The 22,935-nt window shown below is 42.2% G+C and overlaps 1 protein-coding gene across 3 annotated transcripts in view; it reads right to left on the reverse strand.

The window, feature by feature from the left end:
- BEND7 (BEN domain containing 7) overlaps window positions 1–22,935 on the reverse strand; it is an 80,178-nt gene that overhangs the window by 14,022 nt on the left and 43,221 nt on the right. For all 3 annotated transcript variants that reach the window (XM_036273808.1, XM_036273807.1, XM_036273806.1), the window contains one exon: window positions 20,824–21,049. In XM_036273808.1, the coding sequence (XP_036129701.1) occupies window positions 20,824–21,049 (226 nt within the window). The remainder of the gene's footprint in view (window positions 1–20,823; window positions 21,050–22,935) is intronic.

Genomic DNA, 22,935 nt, shown 5'->3' on the forward strand with positions numbered 1-22,935 from the left:
CCTCTGACCCCAGAAGAAGAGAAGACAGGGGCAGGTTATGGGGAAGTGGTTAGAGGCTGGAGTCACCACTCCTGAGTCCTCCCTGAACTTATGGTGAGGGGAATGGAGAGTGTGGGGGAGTCTGGGACTGCCTCTGAGAAGAACAGAAGTAGGAAAGCAGCAGACTGAGGACGGGAGGACACCAAGCAGGACTGTGGAGTTGGCAATTGTGCAGGGCAAGGGGCAGGCTGCTTTCTCCCACGCACCTTGCAGCTCCTCCTTGGGAGCGGAGACACTGAATGGTAGGGATGGTCTTGAGTGAGAATCTCGCCGGACAGATCGGGCAGAAGGACAGGGACACAAAGCACTTGAAACTTGGTGAAGATGCCACCTGGAATGAATGACCTCAACTTCCCTCGCTCCCCATTCCCACCCAAATCTGGGAAGGAAGTGAAGCCAGAAAAAGGCTCACAGAGTTGAAAACGTCTTTGGAGACCAGGAACTGCAAATACCAACGGGGCTGGCCAGGAGGTGCCGAGGAGAGGGCGGTCGGGAGTAGGGAGCTGGAGCACAGATGGTGGCAGCGACGAGAATGCCTAGGTGAGCTCAGGGGGAGGCTGGAACACGGCAGAGGAGACCGTCACTGCGGATGGGGTCTGGATGCTACATGGCTGGGGTCAGACGGACCTTCCATGTGGACAGTGAAGTTATCCAAGATGACAGCGCGACAAGGAAGCCTTAGTGGAAAGGACCCAGCCCAGCCCACCTGATGAGGAGTGATGGTTGGAAAGCAGAATTAGGGATCAGGGAAAATACCAACCAGGCTGCCCAGTACAGGATACGTGCCCACGCGAGTCAGCGTCTCCATGTGGGAGACACGTGGGGAACAGCACCTCTGGGGGGCAGTGTGCTTTTGACTCTCCCACACCAGGTTGTAGACACCTCAGGGTCTTCATTTTGCCTCCCTCAAACACCTACCACAATACCTTGTCCTGAGTAAAAACTCAATAAACACTTGATGAATAAACAACCTATTTTCTAGTTTTGTTTCTAATGGAAGCAAATATAACAGCTCACGAAGGTAGACTCATTTGGGGAGGAGGCCTATCTGAATTAGTAGGAAGTCTTAATTAATAGGATATAGTTAAGGAAACAGGTTTTATTACATTCAAATGCCCACAATAATGTTTACTTATCAGAGAATTTCCAAAAGGTTCTCAAAGTCCTGTTTCAAAGAAAATGAAACATAATTGTATTTAGCACCCTATTAGTTTATATGAAAATGTGTACCACCAGGAGGACTGAGTATACCTTCTTAGCAGATAAACATCTCCCTCCTTGTAATAATATTTATATAATTATTTCCACAGCAACCCCTCTTTCCGTAGACTGTGAAATGCAGGTGTCAGATTAGCACCCACTAGAAAGTAGTGGTTCCAAGTTCACACAGTCGATCTGAGTGATGCCTTTATCAAAAGGACACCCAGCCACCAGCTGTGTGAGCAACCAGGCTTAGGGTTCTGGAATGTCTCTCCCACTCGGTGAGGAGCTTCTAAGCAGAGCTTTTGAATCTAATCCTAAGCTCAGGTATTCTGTCCCTCACTAAAAGGGCAACAATTTCTGATTTTTTTTTTTTTTTCAGTTAAAACCTATCCAGTTTCCATAAAAAGAAGCCAGGAAGTCTCTGTGTCCTGCATCTGTGTCCAAGACAGCTGAAGGCACATTAGATTTCTTTAAAAATACGGATGCAAACAGATGTTTCCACTGGGACTGTTACTGACATTCAATTTCATGAGTTGCATTCACACTCTAACCGCTGAGCCAAACCGGCCAGGGCTGCATTCATGCTTAAAAGAGACTTTTAACTAGAATCTACCTACTGAAGATGAAATCCTATTGTGTTGCAAGCGCAGATGAGGCCTTAGGCCAAAATATTGTGACTGTATTGACCTGAAAACGCTCAATAGGCTCTGTGAACAGAGGTATCGAGTAAGCAGAATATATTTTTGCTATCTGATTCTATAGCTAAAGGTCAAGCTATTATCCTGGTAACAGTTCCATTAGGAGTAATGATGTGAAAAGAGGTACTGCATTAATGTGCTGGGTTTCCTACTATGTTAATAGTGGGTCATTAAGAATCATAGGAGAACAATTTGCATTCATCCTTAGAATGTAATAGGTTCTAAAAAGAAATTTTCTTCCTTTTCTATTTTACATATTAAGGGGAAACAAGGGCTCATTTTAAACAAGTCCAAGCAATCTGAACAAGTGTATGAAGGCCAACAATTAAACTAAAAAGAGCTAAAGCATCTATACTGCTTATTATCATTTGAGATCCCAAGGCACAAAGAGTATGTTAAGTCACTGGAGAAATGACAAATGTTCAACTTGATCTCTACATGAATAATGACTTTTCTCAGATGCTTGCGTTCATTGGAGCCATGCCCTTTAACTGTATATAAATAATGAAAGAGCTCGTGGTGACTGAGCAGATCCCTCCTTCCCTAGGGACGAGGCATTTAATATCATCATCAATGAACACAGCAGCGTGTGGCGTGTCTGAATGCAACATGCTGAGAACAGAGCAGATTGGCCGGGCTCCCCCAACAGCTGTATGTTCCCACGGTAGTTCCTCGAGGACTCTTCATTTGGATTTTCCTGGCTCTCTGTGCTGGGAAAAGAAGAATATGGTATGGACTTTGAAAGGGAGTCATTGGATCAGACAGACACTTGAAGGGGCAGAAGTAGAGAGCAGAGCTTTAATTTCACTGTGAAATACTCGGCTAAGGCAAAAGCTCTGGCGAGTAGTGAGGGCACAACTTCCGATCTGATGACTCAGCTCTAACTTCTGGTCAAACAGACAAGTGAAAGTCAGGCTGCATCAAGCAGAGCTGGAAGCTGGGTCCTCATTAGATCTGCCAAAGTCCCAGAGCCCGAGGGGGACCAGGGGCGAGGGTGAGAAAGAACTGTGCACAGTAGGTCCTGGGGACGCCCTGTGGCTGGGGGTGTGCAAAGGAGAGGGAACTCTGGGGCCAGCCCACAGGCGAGGGGGGCGGGAGACAGGTTCCCTGCAGGCTGCTCCAATTCCACCTCCTCACATCTGAAGGCATGGAAAACCATCATCCCTCCCACATTTCCCCCTTTCCTTTTACTTTTTTAAAGCTGACATTTGAAATCTTCCATGAACCAAGCACTTCATGTCTATCTCATTTCATCTTCGCAATAACCCAGTGGAGGAGGTATTGGGATCCCATATGACGATGACAACATCAAAGCACTGGCAGGTGACATAACCCGCCCAAGACGGCACAGCTAATAGGGGTTATTTTCCACATGAATGCGTTTTTAACTTTACGTTGCAAATGAGCACAGATTCCGTAAAAGAAAAATTACTGAATTCCAATTATAAGCAAATCAATAGCAAAGGCAATACTTGCATGTGAAAGTTGTGAGCATTGGTATGACTTTCGACTGCACGGAACAGAAGCATGGAAGGGCCTGAGGCAAGGAAGGGAGCGGAGACTGGGCCTGGGCAGGATGGTGTATAGGTATTTTTGGTTTGAGGTTGATGACTCTGGTCCAAATTTTATATGGTTATCACAGAGTATGTATTTTCTTTGATGATATCATGGTACTTCGTTGCCCAATTTCATGCAGAGAGCTGAAACCTGTAAATTGTAGGCCTGACATCCACTCTAATAATTTATTAAAGTGACATAAACCTGGCACTAAGGCACTAGGAGAGAAGAGCTGGAATAAGTCTGGCTATGGTGCAAGACCTTAAGGTACTCCTTGGTGCAACTGTTACTGCTCTCGGGACTGGCTTTCAGCTGTGCAGGTCCCGAACTCTGATTTTATCGGACCACCAGGAGCTCAGCCCTAGAAACCAGCTCACAGTAACTAAACCTACAGGAGATTGATAAATAAACTAGGATGACAACTAAGTAATGTGTAATGGGGTGATTATCTTCCTAGCATCTGCAACATTTGTTATCATCACCCAGTACTCCCTCTTTTTGGAATCAACGTGCTGGAATGAAGAACTGAACAGAAGGTTGCTGGATGAGAAGCAGAGGTCACCGAATGGTGTGGGCCAGCCACACTTAAGGATGCTTATGGGAAACTGCCCATCCCTGGCCCTGCTGCCACCAGCACCCTCCAAGTCAGAGCTTGAGTGTAGCAGAGACGGGCCCTTGAGCTAAGGAAAGCCGAGCCACAGACTTCCCGAAAGGATGAGACCCTCCGACACCCTCCGCAGTGTAGCAGGCGGTGAGAGGATGGGCAGGCAGAGCTGTGGCATGAAGGCATGAGTAGGTGGCATGAAGGCGTGAGTAGCCCTGACACCTTGTGCAAACCAGGACTGAGGGGCAGAAGCAAAGTGGAGGAAGCCAGCTGTTGAGGAGAGGAACGTGAGGCAGACGTGCAGAGCGGAGAGCCAGAGAGACTGCGGCTGGTGAGGCAGGGCCTCGAGGCACAGGCTGGCCTGGGAGCAGCCTGCAGTCCACGCCACCCTCACAGCACCCGTTTCCTAAGGGAACTTGAGTGATACTGGTTCTTGAAGAGAACATTTTGCAGTGGTTGGAGTATAGCCTGATTCTTTTTAATTTTTTTAGCCTGATTCTTTTGTAAAATAGCTTTTTATTGATTTTTTAGAGAAAGGAAAGAAGAGAGAAAGAGAAACATCAATCGGCTGCCTCCTGCATGCCTCCTACTGGGGCCCGAGCCCACAACCTGGGCATGTGCCCTGACCAGGAATCAACCGGGACCTCTCAGTGCATGGGAGGACACTCAATCCACTGAGCCACACCAGCCAGGTTAGCCTGATTCTTAATCCAGCATCAATGGCCCATCAGGACCAACACACTCTAACGCCCCGCCTCTGGTACGAGTGGGCACTGACACGCGCCTGGCCAGCCTCTATGCACAAAGATCTTCAGGGTACAGGCTGAGACACACAGTCTCCAGTGATCTTTTGAGGCGCCATTACTTCAGTGTATGGCTTATCTCACTATTTGTGCTGATTCTTATTAAGAGCAATGACAGTGGATGATGTTTTCTGATCTCATACACATCTAGCACCTGGACCTTACTTTTTAATTATAAAAATAACATGCACTCATTCAAGAAATATTTACCTAACACCCAGCAGACCCTGCTGGGCACCAGGGAACAGATGGTCCCTTGTCCTCAAAACACTTAGAGTGAAATGGAGGATGAAGGCGAATGGAGTCAAGAGGGGTCCAGAGCGAAGCTGTGATGACAGAAGTGGGCACAGAGCAGGGGCAGTGAGCCCTCCTGGTGGTGGGGTATCTGCAGAAAGTTGTTGGATAAAGTGGTGGCTAAGCTGAAGCCCAGGAAAGAGTGGAGGTTAGATGAAGAGTGGGGAGAGAAGGAGAATGTTCCAGAACGTGCAGTTGCCCTGAGGGGTGTGGAGAGAGGCAGTCTCACTAGCTGGGAAGCTCAGGCGTCCACTCCTATAAGGGAAGAGAGAAGGAGGTCTGGGCTTACATGGGGAGGTTAGCACCCCAGCCTCTGTACAAACCCGAGGGCACAGAGGGGCCACACCACAGTGAAAAGGGGACCATCTATCCACCAGTGCAACAAGCTCTGTCTAGCCTTTGAAGGTGGGAAAGAGTTTCCATGGAAAATGCTAATGCTTGGCCGGGGCCCCCCACGGGTTTGCAATTTGAAATTATATACCTGCATAAGTGGACATAAGCACTGCTGTTGATGGCCCTGAGCTCAGACAAGGGGAGATGCAGACTGACTCCTACAACCTGGGGCCCAACAGAGTCTCATGGCAAACAAAACAACCACAGGATCACTGCAGACAAACTTACATGTGAAAATAGTGTAACATGTAGGAAAAAATGCCCTGTAAGCAAGTCAGCTGACCCAAGAAAAGGATTGAACCCCCAGTAAGTTAAGGCAATGGAATTACAAAGTATGTTTAAAATAATGAAAGATATTAAAGGACCTAAATCATTAAGAAAACAACGACGCTGATTTCAAGAAGAATTTATAGAAATTGAAAATGTAGTCATTTTTAAATGACTATATTTTGACATTTAAAGAGTCAAAGAACAGCTTAGTTAATACATTAGTATCGCTGAATAGAAAACGGATATAGATCTGAAGAATTACCCAGAATGTAGTACTAAGAGAAGGCTAAGTTGTATTTAAACATATTTTTGGTATGAAAACATAACAGACAAATTAAGAGACAAAAAGGACAGAATAAATATATCCGGTTAACAGTAACAGATGTTTCAGAGGGAGAGAAAGAATGAAAGGCAAAATTTGAAGAGACAATAGGTAAAAATGACCAGTATTGGTTTCAAGAAGCATAACAACCAAGCAGACTAATAAAAATAAAGATATATCTAAATGTAAAACAAAGAAACCGCAGAATGCCAAAGGCAGAGAAATTGTAAAGGCAACTAGATAGAACAGGCAGGTCATCCACACAACAGCCACAGATCGACAGCACATTCCCAGCCACGGAATCTGGAAGACATAAAATAATCTGACTTATACATCTAAACCTTGCTATGATAAAAGGTATCATAACCAAAGTTTTCACAAATTGAAAAATAAGAGAAGATATTAGTAACACACAAAACTGCCAAAAGAATTCACATAAATCAATGTGAAAACCACCTCAGGAAACTGAAAGCAGCGGAGGCTGGGGGCGGCAGAGAAGGAAGGAGGACATGGCCTGTGAGATATTAAGAATTATTAAAGTGCCAAACTCATGGGAACTGTGTAGTATTGGCTCAGAGGCAGAGAACAGACCAAGCATGAACACGTGCAGTGGGAGTTCAATATACGACAGAAACAAAATTACAGTTCATGTAAAAAAAAAAAGGATGGTGTTAGAATGATCGACTACCCATAGAGAAACATAAATGAAATCCCTCCCTCACAGTTTACACTAAAGTAAATAAAAGACAAAACTTTAAAATAGCTGGGCCAGGCCAGTGTGGCTCAGTGGATGGAGCGTTGTCCCATGGACTGAGAGGTCCCAGTTCGATTTCCAGTCAGGGCAGATATCCGGGTTTTGGGCTTGATCCCCAGTAGGGGGTTGTAAGGAGGCAGCCAATCGATGTTTCTCTCTCACATCAATGTTTCTATCTCTCTCTCCCTTCCTCTTTCTCTCTAAAAAAAAAAAAAAAATTAGCATTAAAAAAACCCCGAAAAACAAAAGAACCCCAGACAGAACAAAAACTTTAAAATAGTTGGAAAAAGTTTAAGAGAATACCATTATATAATCAGGGTAGGGAGACTTTCTTAAAACAAGCATAAAAAGCACAAAGCATAAAATAATCTGACTTATACATCTAAATCTCGCTATGATAAAAGGTATCATATACAAAGTTTTCACACAAATTGAAAAATAAGAGAAGATATTAGTAACACACAAAACTGCCAAAAGAATTCACATAAATCATTAAGAAAACAACCTCACGAAAAAATTGGAAATGGCTAGAAATTCATAGAGAAAGCTAACCAAATAGTAATAAATATGAAATAATGCTCAACTTCATTAATAATCAGGGAACCCACCACTGAGGTGCCATTTGAGACCAGTCAGACTCACAGAAATTAAAGCTTGTTAACACCGGTGTTGGCCAGAATGAGGAGGAATAGGATTTCCTATACGGTGCTGGTGAACAATGAATGATACTGGTCACTCTGGAGAGCCACCTGGCAATGCTTCCCGAAGCTGAAGATGCGTACTCCCTGTGGCCCCTGGAGAACGTCATGCAGGGGCCAGCAGACACGGACTGCACTGCTGCCACAGGGAATAGTGAAGAAGGAGAGGCAACCTACTTCTCTTCATGGAAGACTGGAGAAAGACACTGCTCTATTTATTTGAATAATCTTGATTAAAAGGACACAACACCGTAAAAGTACAGTATGAGGCTCTGCATGTAGATTCATAAATTCACAAAATAGTAGTGAATGTGATGTATATTGAGTGAAACAGAAAAATACAAATGGGAAAGATGCACACCAACTTCAGGTTACTTGGGAGCAAGGAGGAGAAAGAGAAAGTGAATGGATGGTATAGGGACATTTTGATTCTTATGAAAAAAAAAAAAAAAAAAACAACAGAAGAAGGTGGGTAGGAAATAAATAGAAAATCTGTTTTAAGTCCCAGTGGTAAGGAGAGAGAAAATGCATCTTGGAAACTGTCTTCAACACACTCAAGATGATGAGGAATATAATTTCCACTTCTGACCTAAAGACGACTGCTAATGGGGACAAGTGTCATTCTTCAGTCAGTGTCTGAATGAATCAGAAAATTTCTCCTCAGATGATGCTGTGAAAATGTCGATACTGACCAGATGTCAAGTACATGCCTTACATACACTCTCTGCTGGGAGAAGCACCAAGCACTATCTTTGAAAGAGAGCTTAGGATTAACAGGGTGAAGATATGAGGCCATCATCCTGCAGGTCTCAGCTGACATGTGACCTTCTGAGTCGAGGTCTCCCTGAGTTTGTCGACTGGTGGTTTTTAAATAATGTCTACTCATCATCTAAACCATAAACTTGCCCTGGCCAGTTTGGCTCAGCGGTTAGAGCGTCGGCCTGCGGTCCAGAGAGACCCGGGTTCGGTTTCCGCTAAGGGCACGTACTTCGGTTGCAGTTTGTCCCCGGCCCTGGTTGGTCATGCGGGTGGCAGCCACTCAATGTGTCCCTTCACGTCGATGTTTCTCTCTCTCTCTCTCTCTCCCTCCCACTCTATCTGTACAAAAAAATGGAAAAATATCCTCAGGTGAGGATAAAAATAAAATAAAATAAAATAAACCATAAACTCAACAAGGACAGAGATCCCGGCTCTCTTGTTCGTGGCTGGCACATTACAGGCAGCACAGATGTGTGGTTCGTGAAAGAATGAACCTGAGAAACTCTTTCTCTGCTCTGTGACTTGATTTGAAAGGACGGAAGAAAGAATTTCTTCGGTAAAGAGCCATAAGTCTTGAAATACACTGAGCCCTGAAGTTCATTTCAGGTTTCACAGTAAGATGTAGCAGAGTTCATCAACTAATGCACCTAAAATGCAATCTTTAAAAGTACAGGAAATACAGCAATGCACGCAATACTGTATTTGTTGATGAAATCAGAATACCCTACTGAATTATGTATATAAGAGACTGCAGGGCAGTCAGCGGGTCACGATGACCATCATGTATATGGTGCTGTCCCTTTCAGTTGGTTGTTGTAATGAAAGGGACCTTAAGGATCCATAAAAGGGATTCTGTCATATTTATTTCATTCTATAGGTTTACTTCTGAGAATTTGGACAAAAACTACTGAACCACAGAATTTCTGAACTGGAAGACTTTAACATTTAGACAAATCACCCTGTTTATTTATTTGCTTATTTATTTTTAAGAGAAGGTCATGTTTCAAGATATTAAATGGCAGAGTCAGGAGTAAATACACATCCCACAATGCTCCTTTCACTGTCCCCAAACTGGTGGGACTTTGAGGTTTGAACAATCTTGTTTAATCACAGCCATTCTCAAATACTCGAAGCCAGAGTTGTCTGGAGGGAAAGAACAACATCCCTGTTTTCCTTTGTTCGCGTTTTGCTACAATGGCATCTCTGTCTAAAACAAAGTGCCTTTAGTGGTTCCTCAAATTAAATAAAGTTAATTTTAATTTGTGTCAGTTTAAGAAAGCCCAGAACAGAGCTTATTTATAATACAGCTATTGGGAACATGATGGACACTTTCCTTTGGCTAGATGAATTACAAAATACATTTTCTAACTGTTCAGTATATTTCAAGGGAATACATTGTATCTGTTAAATATTAAGATCTGGGCAACAACAAGCTCTGATGTAATGGCGCCTTATTATTTCCCCCTTTTTTGGCAAAGAGACATGTTTCAAAATCATCGATTTATAGAAATTCTTCTTGGAAGGCATCTTGGAAATAGTACAACTCATTTATTTTACAGATCAGTAACTGAGGCCCAAGTGAAATAACATGTAAAAGACTGGAATCAACTCAAACAGTTATCAGGTAAGTGGCGTAAAACCACACGCACACGAACGCTCCTCTCAGCCAAAGCTCCGCTCTGCCGAACACGTCGGTGTGTCTGTCCGTTCTTTATGTAAACGAATGAGAAAGTACTGGGTTTTCTCTCAGGTTTTAAAGATAGAGTTTCTTGGTATAAAAACTTTCCAAGTCACTCCCATTAAGGTACTGAGTTCACCCACGAGCCAGTCTGGAAGCAATGGCCACAGTAGCAGAGTGAGCTATGACAGTCAGGAGTTCAGGTGCCCTCCTGACCCTCACAACTACCCCAATTCAGAGATGGCCAAGGTTGTAAGAGAAAGAATGATGAGTCAGGAGAGTGTGGTGGTGATGGGGTCTCGCCTACGAGGATGGTCATCAGGTCCACACACCCACCCACAATCCCTGCCACCATCAGGGTGAAGATGCTGAGTGTTCGGACCAGGCTGAGGCCTCAGAGGAAAGGTTGTCTTTTCCATTCTACTTGAATGGTGGCACCTCCTTACTGATTGAGATCAGCTCTAGGAAAATTTTGGGCTCACATTTTGAGGCTGATTATAAAAGTTCTCAAACATTTCTTTGATACTCTCTCTTTGAGGCACAAAGTTGCTGTGATGATGTTTAAAAAACACAAAGATGTATAAGAACACGGAGTTCTTATCAAGTCTTGAGATGGTAAAAACAAGAAATGGCACGTTAAGCCTGATTATGGATTTTATTATTGGGTGTATTTAAATCAAAATCCCAAAATGCAATGATTATACTTCAACCTTTTGAAGATGATTCCTCTCTGGTATGTGTAAATGCATGATAAATGATATCTTCCATATTGCAGAGTGCATATGTTCCTCTTTGATAATTAACACTAATCAGCGTTTTCAGAGCCCCCAGTTGAATACAAACTGGGTTTATGTGCAGATCCCCTTGATATTTTTAATAGTCAGGATCTGTACCATCTGTAATGCTGTGCACCACTCCATCTGTCTGTTGCTGTTGTCTCTTCAAGTCTTCAGACTTATATTCTGCCTGTCTGAATTTCAGCTACCCTCTTCCAACTTGTCACAGAGAAGCTGTGTGGCTATTTTGCTATTCGTGTCCTGCATACATCACCGCAGTGGAGTGGAGTTCTGATTTTTAAGAAACCACCGTTTTCAGTGATGAGAAATTGACTGCCTGATTCCCTCCATCCCTCCTTCCTGTACAGTCGTCCCTCGCCACTTCGTGCTTCGGTTTTAAAATCTGCGATAGCAGAAGTGCGAAGTGGCGAGGGACGACTGTAAATAAATAAAGAATCCTATTCGCAGAAATTCATTTATCGCGGTAGATTCTGGAACTGACTAACTGTGATAAACAAGGGCCGACTGTATTTATTAATCGTTAGTTCTGCGAGTGGCACTGTTTCAGCACAGGCATCAGCTACAGAACGTGGACTCCGCCCCACAGGAACGTATGGTTGTTGGGAAGACAAGACATCCAAACACAACTAGAAAGACCCCATATCTTGATTTTCTCAAGACAGTTCGAAATGCCTGTTTTCCCAGTGAAATGACTGACAGCATCATTTTCGCTCTCAAAAGTGTCTATTGGGGAAACAAATGATATAGTCATCCTCCTCATAAACCAAGAATAGCCAAATAAAGGGTTAATCCAGATGTATTGCTGGACTATGAAAAGGTAACGTGCTGTAGGAATTTGGAGAAAGGGGAAGTCAAGGCAGGCTAGGGCATTTGGAGAAAGTCTCACAATAGAGGCAATGAGACTTGGGCTGAACCATAAAGAATGAGTTGGATTCGTCTACAAAGACAGGTGAGCACTGTACCCTGGGACACACAGTGTAACTCCAAGTTCGAAATGAGCATGTGAAGCTTGGGGAATAGTGTCAGCAGGAGCTGGTTCACTGGGTAGGAGCACTGGGAAATACAGCGGCAAGGAGAGAAGAGTCAGTTATGGGAAGTCTAGAAAAGGCTCGAGTTTGAACTTGATTTAATGGGCAAAAGGAATTAAGTAGAAAAAGGTTACAATATCTTGTTTTACAAATGTTACTTGGCTGTTAACATACAGAATGGACTGGAAGGAAAAAATGAGGGGCAGGGAGGGTATTTAGAGTGTTTTATGGTGATGGATGTTAACAAGACATACTGTGGTGATCATTTTGCAATACATACAAATACTAAATCATGTTGTACACCTGAAACTAATACAGAGTTATTGCAGAACTTCAGGGACAAGGTGGTACACAGCTGGACTAGGATGGTGAACAAGGAAGGATGCAAAGAACTGACAGGGCCGGGTTACCGAGCAGGATTAGCAGTAAAGGGAGAAAAAGGCACTAATGTTGATCCTGAGCTTTCAAACCTGCGAAGTAGGAGAATGTTGATGTCTTTGTCAAAAATGACGTGGCTGCCAGGGGGCGCTGTTGTCAGAAGCCCATGCCACCTTTCAGGTGATGCACTGTGGGTAAGAAGGACCACACCTGCTTCTTTAGAAAGAGGCCAGGACAGACCCCAAGCCCCACAGTTAAGTTGGCATGTCCTGCATGTCCTAGTCCTCACTGTCATTTGCTCCTTATTTCTGTCCACATTTCTACTTGGATTTGTCCCCACTTTGTTGTACCCAACGAGCTGACCCAAAATAAGTGCACGTGGTGATAGAGAGGTGTGGGGAAGGAACTACCTAAAATAACCAATAGTGGATTTACTCTGCGTCAAAGGGCGGGGCTGATGAGGAGACACCAAGGTTCTGAGTAATACCAGGAGCTGAACGTGGAGAGGTATCAAGGTCTAACCAAGAGCCAGATGCCAGAAAGAGCCTGGAAACACGGTCAGTGTAAGATCTGACAGTATGGAGCAGTCAGCGGGAAGACCTGACAAATTCCAAGAGGCAGCACCTCTCTCTTCAAGGACAGATGCAGCCATGCTTGCTCTTACAGAAAGACGTCTTTAAGGCAGCCCAACCCGATGCAGCTGCCAGTTCAAGATTAATGAAGGCCTGTGGACCTTTAAGGGGTTTTCTCAATGGAAGCTGACATATATCCTTACTCTTTTTGTGAGTTTACCATTAGCCCATAGTACTACAGTGATTACAAACATGCCCTGATCATTTGCATATGCACTTTTAGGGCAAAAATATAAGCAAAGTTCAGTTCTTGAGTCTCTCAGATTTTTGATGCACAACTTGTATGAGATAATCAATAACTGTTCATGGAACTGAAACATTTGCCAGATTACTTGTATCAACTTTAGGTCCTAGAGAAAAGCTATAAAGAATGTGATTTGGCCAATTCTACAGAATGCACCATTCTGCCTCCCTGCCATGGAAAAGAAACTACGTGAGATGTGACATCACCTAGAGATGCTGGTGAGCATCTTAGACCAGCCAAACAATTCAGGGATTTAAAGGAAAAGGATGGGCTGTGCAAAAAATACTGCTGTCTACGTTTGCAGTCAGCGAGAGCCCGTAGGTGGCCATTGTCGGAGAGGTGCTCCTTCCTCAGGACGTTTTGCTGGCACCTGCCAGAAACTGTCTCAATAAACATGCCAACAACAACGGGAGGGTACTTGTAATGCTGTGCAGTGCACAGTCATGTCGGCCTGTCTGTGCTGCAGAAACATCTCTCTTTTGACAGAAAGCTGTTTTTGTCAACCCTGACAGTGGTGTTAAAATGCAGGTTTTGTTTAGAATTCAGTAACGGGGAGTCAGTTGAATCCTTGTCAATTAATCCATAACTGGTTCTCATCCATTATATGACAGGCCAAAGAAAGATCAAGAAGAGCCACAACCTTCCTCTTAACGAACTTCACATTTCTATTCCCTCCTTCTGTACCAAGAAGATGGACCTATAAATTGAGGAAGAGAAGATTCCATTTCTGTGCTTAGGGAAAGCCAGTGACAAGCAGGGACAGGCTTTCGACTGGCTATGGCCCCGACCCCAAGGGTTCTGATTCATCAGGTCTGGGGTGAGTCCTAGGAAGCTTTCAGAAGCCACTTTAAAAAGCACAGCTCTGGTTGAAAATCCCTGTGTGTAGACTGTGTTTGAGTCCATTTCATTGGCATCTATATTCAGGAAGTTAACCACCCGAAGGTAAACAGGTTACTAAGGACTCAAGCTCCATCTCTTAGAATAGACACAATTCTGGAGGCAAGAGACTTTGACCTCAAGCTTTATTTAAGCTTCATTCAACTTATCCTGTGATTAAGCCTTTTCCATTTTCTTTGCATCTGATACACTGTTCATCCTTCAAGGTCTAGGTCAGATGACACTATTTCTTGAAGTCTTCTCTTAGGGATCTGCATCGTCCATGCTTTCCCCTCCATCCCGTAACGGCCCTGACACTGACATCTTTCCGTGTGGCAGTATGCTTCCGTACGGTGGCTCGCTGTTGACGTGTCCACAGCATGCACATTCTTTAAGGTCAGGGGCCAAGTCTTCCTTGTCTTCATGTCACCAGTTCCTGACTCACAGCAGGTGGACGGTAAACACTAGTGCTATGAACAGAAGTTTCATGCTTGCTGAGGACTGGCAAGTTCGCAAGGTCAATGAAAATCCTGCACACGCTTTGGTGTTCTCGTAAGCGTGTTCTCGTGACTCATCCAGTATCAGAAAAGCAGCAAAGACCATGTCTTCTGTATCACGTTGTTTGGTGAAGAAACCTGGTTTCCAATATGCATCAGGGAGCCTGGCTGGGAGCTGGCCTAGAGTGGAGACTGCATTGTTTCCAGGCTGAAATGATAAGGCTGTAAGGAAGGCAGCACGGCATTTGCTTGGCGATGTGCCCGTCTGCCCATTTGCCGTCTGCACCGCCTTCCGTGCAGCCTGGTGAACCAGGCAGTTATCAGTGTGGTCCTGGCGGGCACTGCAGTTTTCTGAAGCCAGGATCCTTGGTGACACAACAGAAAATATCATTTTAAATCCCAGAGGTTCCAAGTATGAGGGCTGCTGACACATGCTGTCTTCCCATTTGTTTCAAGAGAGAAGAAGGGCAGCCTTCAGAAAATGGGGTATGCTTAAGAAACAGAGCAAGGAACAGGTTCACAGGAGAACGCTGTATGCTGCCCACATAGATGTGACTCGTGGGAAGAGTTGCTAGGATCAGGAGCTGGGTGGCACTGCTTCTCCAGGGAGGTTGGAAAACAACCTGTGTCAGTCGCCGCAGTGGCTTGTTCAAAAGTCAGATTTCTGGGACTTCCCTGCACCTATGAAATCACTTCTGAGGGTACGACCCACAAATCTGAATTTTGAACCAATACCTCAGGTAATTCCACTGCACACTAGACTAGGAGAGCAGTGAAGGGATTGAACATATGCTCTTCAAACATAATGGCCAAGACTCAACACCCCCTTCTGTCACTGGGCCACACGGAAGTGGGAAGACACTTCTTAGATCACTAGGTCATAGTTACAGACAGAGCTGAGAGACCAGCTATGCATCTGACGTCATTATATAGTTGCTACAAATTATTTTGTTGTCATATATTATGCAGTTCTGTCCTGTTTTAAGCTCATCTGATATGTAAAAATATGAACAGATAAGCTGACAATGATTATTCATCTTCCAAAAGGACTTTTAAATTAAAGCATTCATCAATGGGTTCCAACTGCCAAACAATTACACTAGAATTTAATTTACATCCTTTGAAAGACTACTTACATGAGTGTGACTTCCAAACTCTTTCTTTGTGGTTCTGTGTCCTGGAGTCTCAGAAGTGTGTCCTTTCTGAGAGAACGGATCACACTTAGGTTTTCCTCCCCCGCATGATGGGGCTGATTCTCGTTTTCAAGGGAAGACCAGCCCCTGAAACTGGTGAATAAACTGAGGCATGGCTGTACTTTACCTCCAAATTCACTCTGAGTATGCTTTGTATGACACAAGAACCGACTAGCTGTTTTAAGTAATTGGTATGACAGCCTTCTAGTGAAATTCACAAAGAATCCAAAATGCTAAATTTTAAAATAGAAATTTAAGATTGGGATATCGTTCTCTCTTTATTCTCAAATGCTCCTCATAAACGGAGTGAAGTTAGACTGTGGCTTTGGGTCAGAGAAGCCTGAGATTAAATGCTGGCTTTACCACTTACTAGCTGTTTATAAGTTAATTTAAGTAAGTTTAATTTCTCATGGCCTTAGGTTCCTTTCCTATAAGTGAAAAAGAAATCAACATTGTAAGAATATTCAAACGTAAGGCGATGTTTTGGACTCATTCTCAGACAGTTCTGGGAAAATCCAGAAGTTACTATCAAGAAGTAACAAATCAGATGTAAATTATACCCCAACCAAATTCATTTAAGCCTATGTGAAATAAGATAGAAAACAGCTATTCACATCTCTTGATTAAATCTAAGGAAATAAACAATGATAGGCGGTAAAAAGTAGAAAAGAAAGGTATTCTGAAATGACAAATATGGACCCTGCAAGCCTTGAGAGTTGCTGAAGTGCGAGGTTTTGGTGGTCTGTTCGGCAGAGCCGATGAAAGGGGGTGTCAAATGTCGGCAGGCTTTCTAATCTTCTAAGCACAGGTCAGAGCCTGGAGTACCACCAACCAATCAGTGCTCCCTCCCAGGGCGGTTCTGGACCCGCTGTCTGCCTTGGCAGAGCAGCACTGCCTGCCCCGGGAGAGCAGTAGAGTGTGCTGCAAGCATTTGTTGCCTCAGGCAGTTGACCAGCTCTTTGACTCGACAAGCATTTGTAGTTTCCTTGAATGTAAGAGGATTCAAGAATCTGGTGTAGTTTGATACTAACAAAACTTTCTCAGCTAATGCCTATGAAGCTGAACTAAATATCATAACCCAGATTCTAAAGATGGCTTTGCCATAACTATATTTTCCTAAGAGCATTCAAAGATCCAATGGTTCCATCTCTATTAGATGGCTCTCGTTAGTCAAACTCATGGTCTCCTGGTATATGATAGCAAGAATCGGATAGTCTTCAGCAGGTACAGCACAAAGTGAGTAGAGCGTACCTGGGCACTGACCTCCATCCATGTGCTGGCTGTAAAATCAATTCCAAATTAAATCCAAGATGCTAAACTATCCTCAGCACCAAGACCTCAGGCTCCACTCAATAAGAGAATACGCTGCTTCTTCCCAGTGGAATGCAAAGTATTCAGGTGTTTCTAATTAAGGATCCTTGGGTAATACCTAAAAGTGAATTTTTTGTGGTTGTTATTAATCCTCACCTGAGGATATTTTCCCATTGAGATAGATATATATATATATATATATATATATATATATATATATATTTTTTTTTAAGATAGGGTGGAAGGGAGGGAGTGAGGGAGAGAGAGAGATACATCAATTGATTGTCTCCCACACGACCCCTGCAACCCAGGTACATGCCCTTGACTGGAATCGAACCCAAGACCCTTCAGTCCATGGTCTGATGCTCTAACCACTAAGCAAAACCGGCCAGGTCCCTATAAGTGAATTTTTAATGAATTACCAATAACTGTTAGCCACCATAAAACAAATGAGACAATGTGAAAATGTCATCTCTACAAAGAGGATTATATTTTATTTTTAAGATTCTGTCATGGGGGATATTAATTATCACTACAAGGAGCTCTGTATTTATTGCAGAATAAACGCTTTCCTTTTTCAGTCCATTTCTGTTCCTATTTTTCCCATCAGCATTTTACAGGTTTCCATTCACCCTTTTCCTCACCGCTGTCTTAGCCAACCTAATCACTCTGCAACAAAATCCGGTCTCCATTGTCATTTTTACTTCTAAGATGTTATAAAATCTACCAGTCTTCACATATTCCTAGGTTGTAGAACCTTTCACATAAATACAGTATTGGTGCACTATCTCAAAGGGCAGAGAAAGACTGAATATTTAGTATTTGCAAAATCTTTTCAAAGTATGTGATAGACAGCAATAGTGCCTTGCCACTGTTCTGTAGAAATAAACTATTTTATCACTTTCCCAGTTTGTTCAGAATCAAAAGACGTGGTTTAGAGAAAAAAATTTTATTTTTATCTCTATCATTAGCAAGAAAAACTGAATATAGTTATTCTAAAAGACCTTTAATAGCCACTTCCAAAATCATTTCATATTGCAATATGTGGGTTAATAAACTTAATGTATAATATGTAAAGGAAAAAAAGTATTAGGAAATTAAGAGAAGTGTATTCAAATTTATATTCAATTTTGGTTTCCCGTTCTTTGCTTTCATGGCATTTTATTAACTGGTAGACATTTATAACAATGTTTTGATGTTGATCATTACAAATGAGTTGTTAGAAGACATGAGGATACATGTTGAGTTCTAGACCCATTAGGTCAATAAATTAAGGCCAAAGTCAAGATGAAAAATAAAAACCTATGTCTCTTCATTCACCCAATTTATATTTTCAGAAACCCTACTCTGTACAAAGCTCTTAGTAGAGTGTAACAAGCAATAAAAAACATTTAAGACCAAGCTGTCCTCAAGATGCTCACAAGAAACTATCAGAGTCCATCCAGGGAGGATGCTGGCTGACCAGTGCAGATAGAATATTCTTGTAAGAAAGACAAACCTGAGCTCAGCGGTTAGAGCTTCGGCCCGTAAACCAGAGAGTCCTGGGTTTGGTTCCCGTTAAGGGCACGTACCTCGGTTGCAGTTGTCCCCAGCCCTGGTTGGGGTCGTATGGGTGGCAACCAGTCAATGTGTCTCTCTCACATCGATGTTTCTCTCTCTCTTTTCCTCCCTTTCTCCCTCTTGCTCTATCTGAAGATAAACGCCAAAAAAAAAAAAAAAAAAAAAAAAAAAGACCTCAGGTGAGGTTAAAAAAAAAAAGACAAACCTGAGACCACATTCACACTTTACGAAAAAGACTGCAGGGAAGTACGCAGCAACCTCTGCAGGGGGAAATTATGGAGGCCTTTCAGCTTTCCATACTATTTTTACGGTGTGGAATTTTTACAAGCATGTATTATTTCTGTAATCAGGAAAAAGAAACAAAATGTCTATGACACACACTGCATAGAAACAAGTGAATATACAATATTTATTGACTTAGGTTGTTTGTCGCTTATGGGTAGATTTCTGTCTGCTTCATAGTTATTTTGTTGTTCTAAAAGAATTTTAATGCAGATTTAATTCAACAATATAAATAGCGTTTAGAAACTTTTTCTTTGACTTGAATAATCTGGTTTATTATGCACTGGGAGCAAACACCTCATTGCCATATTTATTTCTAGCTAAAGAGTAGGGCTATGAAGAAAATAAGATATCTCCTTTATTTCTGTTTGTACTACACTTTTTCAAACTACTGTATAATGTCCAGTCTAAATGGAAAACGGTAGCGTAAACCCCTACTAGTCTACTTGGAATGATGTATTTCATTACCATCTATTATTAGGGTAATTTCTATTGTTATTAAACTGGAACATGGTCATTTATGGTTCCCCAACTTCCAAACACTTTCATAATCTTAACATACAGTCCTGAAAAAGAGAAACTTAAAGCCCCCTGGCTACATTTCAGTGTGTTTAAAAGTGTCAGCAATGAAAAGCGCCAGCACTGTGGCCTTCATGTCCCTAGCAGGTGGCCACATTCAGTCGACATGGGACCCTTCTTCACATCAGCAAGTCCTAGTTACTCCCCTGACCAGTTTTCAAATTCTCTCATCTTGTTTTTAGTGTCACTTCAGGCTGAATCAGTCTTTCCAGAAATGACACGGATTATGGTATCTCTGTTGCATTTCTTAGTACAACTCAACTGTCACTTTTAAGTGAAAAAAAATTCTGTTGGAGAATGAAAAATTTTCTATTAATGAAGGCTTATGTCCTTCATGAACAAAGGGTGTCTGGAACTTGCTGACTCTGTTTAAAAATTGGCTTACTTTGTAAAATTAATTGTGGGTTTCCAGGTATCCTTTAAGTACTATCAAATTAATTTACTCATTTTGCAGAGTAATGGGTGCAGGGCGGGGGAGGGAAGGATCAAGTCAAAAAGGAAGTGACGCAGTGATTCTAGTATTAATTAAGTCCTGATATACAATTTCATTTTCATGGTAGTTGTGTTTATATTTGAGAATTCATTTAAAAAAAATAACATATACCTCTATTAGCTAAAATAGCATTTATCAGAGACCCAAGTAAAACCATTTTTAAATTAAGAAATAGGTCTAGGATGTGGAACTGGATATAAATGAATATCTACTCATACATGTACCTGCATGGCTATTGTAATGCAGTGGAATTCAGACACGTGTTCACAGGTGTTAAAAGGAAGAAACCCATGGTCTTCTTTGCATGTAATTGGCATGACTCCATGTCACAAAGCCAGAAAAGCAGAGGAGACCAGGAGTGTGTAGAGATAGATGCCCAGGGTAGGGTTTCACAGTGGGTTTGCTTACATTTAAAATGTCTTTAGAAGCAATGGCCTTCTAAAAGCAACTTCTGACCTTTGGAGAGAACTGTTTTACTTAATTTTCAAAAAAAGTATCATAGCTTTATTCATATTTATAATAAAAAATTTAAGTTGAAATCATATTTGATGAACTTCTTAGTTAGAAATTACTGAGAGAAAAAAATACTTTCATTTTAAAAATCAATTAAGAAACTACTACTTTTTGGTTCTGCAGCAGATTGATCTAGCTCTTAAATTGTGACTTTAACAGATGAATATCATATCACCTCAAATTAGCACATTCTAGTGGTATTTGGGGTGTTGAGTTACAGAGCTCACACTCAAAAGCCATGCCAGTGGGTAAACTGACAATAGTCTGTTAAATGAGCCACTACTTAGTCTACTACAATTTCAGCTGCATCTTTATGGAATGAAGCAAAGCTCAACAAAGAACCCAAAAATGAAATGATGCAGACCAACCTTTTATTGCACCCACAATATTTTGGTCTAGTCCTTTCCGGTTGTCATTGAGTCCTCTTTTCCTCTTCCCATTGGGTAAGGAGTTAGCCAAAGTCTTGTCATCAAAAAATGCACACACCAGTTTTCTAAACAGAAGGCTTCCTGAGCGAGTGTAGTTTGACAATATAGAGTCCAGCTGAGATTTAGGCATAAACACTTCAAAGCCTTCAGCAAGTTGCACTTCTGGCTACCAAAAGAACATAAATATTTTATTAAAAGCAAGTTTTGAAGCATTTGACTTTGGGCATATGTGCAACAAAAACACATTACTAGCTATTGCAATGTCCACAGCCTACGAACCACACGTCTCAGCTTTGTGTGTCAGTATTTGCAATTTACAAAACCAATTACTAGCTATAATTCACAAAACAAGATGCTCCAATTTCAATGTTAAGTCTTCTCAAAAGCAATGGAAAGGAGTACACTGAAAAAGCATTCTTGTCTTAGAAATAGTCAAGGGAAAGCTGGACAATCACAAAACAATATAATTCTAGAGCTACAGGGGACTTGAAACTCCTGGGAGAAACACCCTCATTTTTTAAATGAAGGTACTCAGGCCCAAATGACTTAAAAATAATTTAAATATACTCAGTGCATTACAGTTGACAGATCACTTTCTCCTACATTAAACAACTTAATTTCATTTGCCTAAGGACACAAATATGGGGCTCTCCCACAGGTCCCATGCATTTTGTAGTAGGCCAGTGATTTTTAGCTGCAGAACTGTATTATTTTTCTCCAATGAAAACTCATGTAAACTAATGTATGAAATAAATATAAATGATGGACAGGTGCCCCAGGCAGTTTAAATCCACCTGACCCTCACAGTGGGGAGGAACCTGAAGCTACGCCCAGGACACCCGTGGAAAACCAATGCTCCAGTCGCACTGCTTCCCTGTCAGGGATTTCATGACTGGGACACGGGGTCAGAAGATCTATAAGGTGTCTTTCAACTTGAACGCTACTGTAGATGCTCAGACACTAATAATACATTCTCTGTCATCACGGCATGGATGTTTACAACTCTCCTTTTCACCTTTCCACCCAGCTCACATCATTTCCTTTCCAAAGACTCCTAACTCCTTCTGACCCAAGAAGGCGGCTGTGTGCTCTTTTGTCACTGGTAATTATGTGACATGCTTATATGTTTGTACTTATTACACTGTATTCTAATTATTTATTAGACTGCAGTCCTTCCTGATGCCTGGAACTCTGACTTTGTATCTCTAGGCCCTGGCACATAGTAGGCACTCAATAAACTCTTGTCCAGTAGATAAAAACTCATTAGTCAGCCCTGGCCAGTTTGGCTCAGCGGTTGAGCGTTGGCCTGCGCACCAGAGGAGCGTTGGCCTGCGCACCAGAGAGTCCCAGGTTCGGTTCCCTCTAGGGGTATGTACCACCAAAAAGAAAACAAAAACAAAAACAAAAACAAAACTCATTAGTCATAATCTAAACTATTAGGTCATTTACTGTTGGTCATAACATAACTTTAAAATGGTAACTTTAATATGAAGAAATGTAAGTGGTCAACTTTCATTTAAAAAAAGGTCAGAAGGAAACCTCACTTAAGTAAGATGCATTCTAATAGCTTATTCTCAGTTATATTTATCACTTTACAAACTTGACACTACTTCAGGTTTTTCTAAACCATATTAGAAACGCAAGGATTCGGGATTAGTTTTTCTCCTGGAGAGAAAAATAGGAAGTATTATTTTTATTTGTACTACTGCTTTTCAAAATGCCTAGCACCTCATAGTAAAGAGGGCTCAGAGAAGGGCTTAAATTATTCAGAGGATACGGGAAAGAGTTTGGGCCCTGCCCCTCCCAAATGAAATTCCCAGCTGGACTGTCCAGAAAGACATCTCATTTCTCCGCTTCACTCTGCCATTCAACTTTTGGTGTCTGAATGCCTGGTAAATATCACTGTGAAAACAGTGCTGTCAGACTGTTTCCCGACATTTGCATCTTGCTTCTGGTAAAGGTCAGTAGAGGAGGCTGATGGGAGCTAAGGACTGGACCTCCAACTCCTAGAGCAGAAACTGGCACACCCCAGACACCCGATGCTTATTTGTT

The sequence above is a fragment of the Molossus molossus genome, unplaced genomic scaffold (genome assembly GCF_014108415.1).
Source record: "Molossus molossus isolate mMolMol1 unplaced genomic scaffold, mMolMol1.p scaffold_m16_p_1, whole genome shotgun sequence".
NCBI classification, from domain to species: domain Eukaryota; kingdom Metazoa; phylum Chordata; class Mammalia; order Chiroptera; family Molossidae; genus Molossus; species Molossus molossus.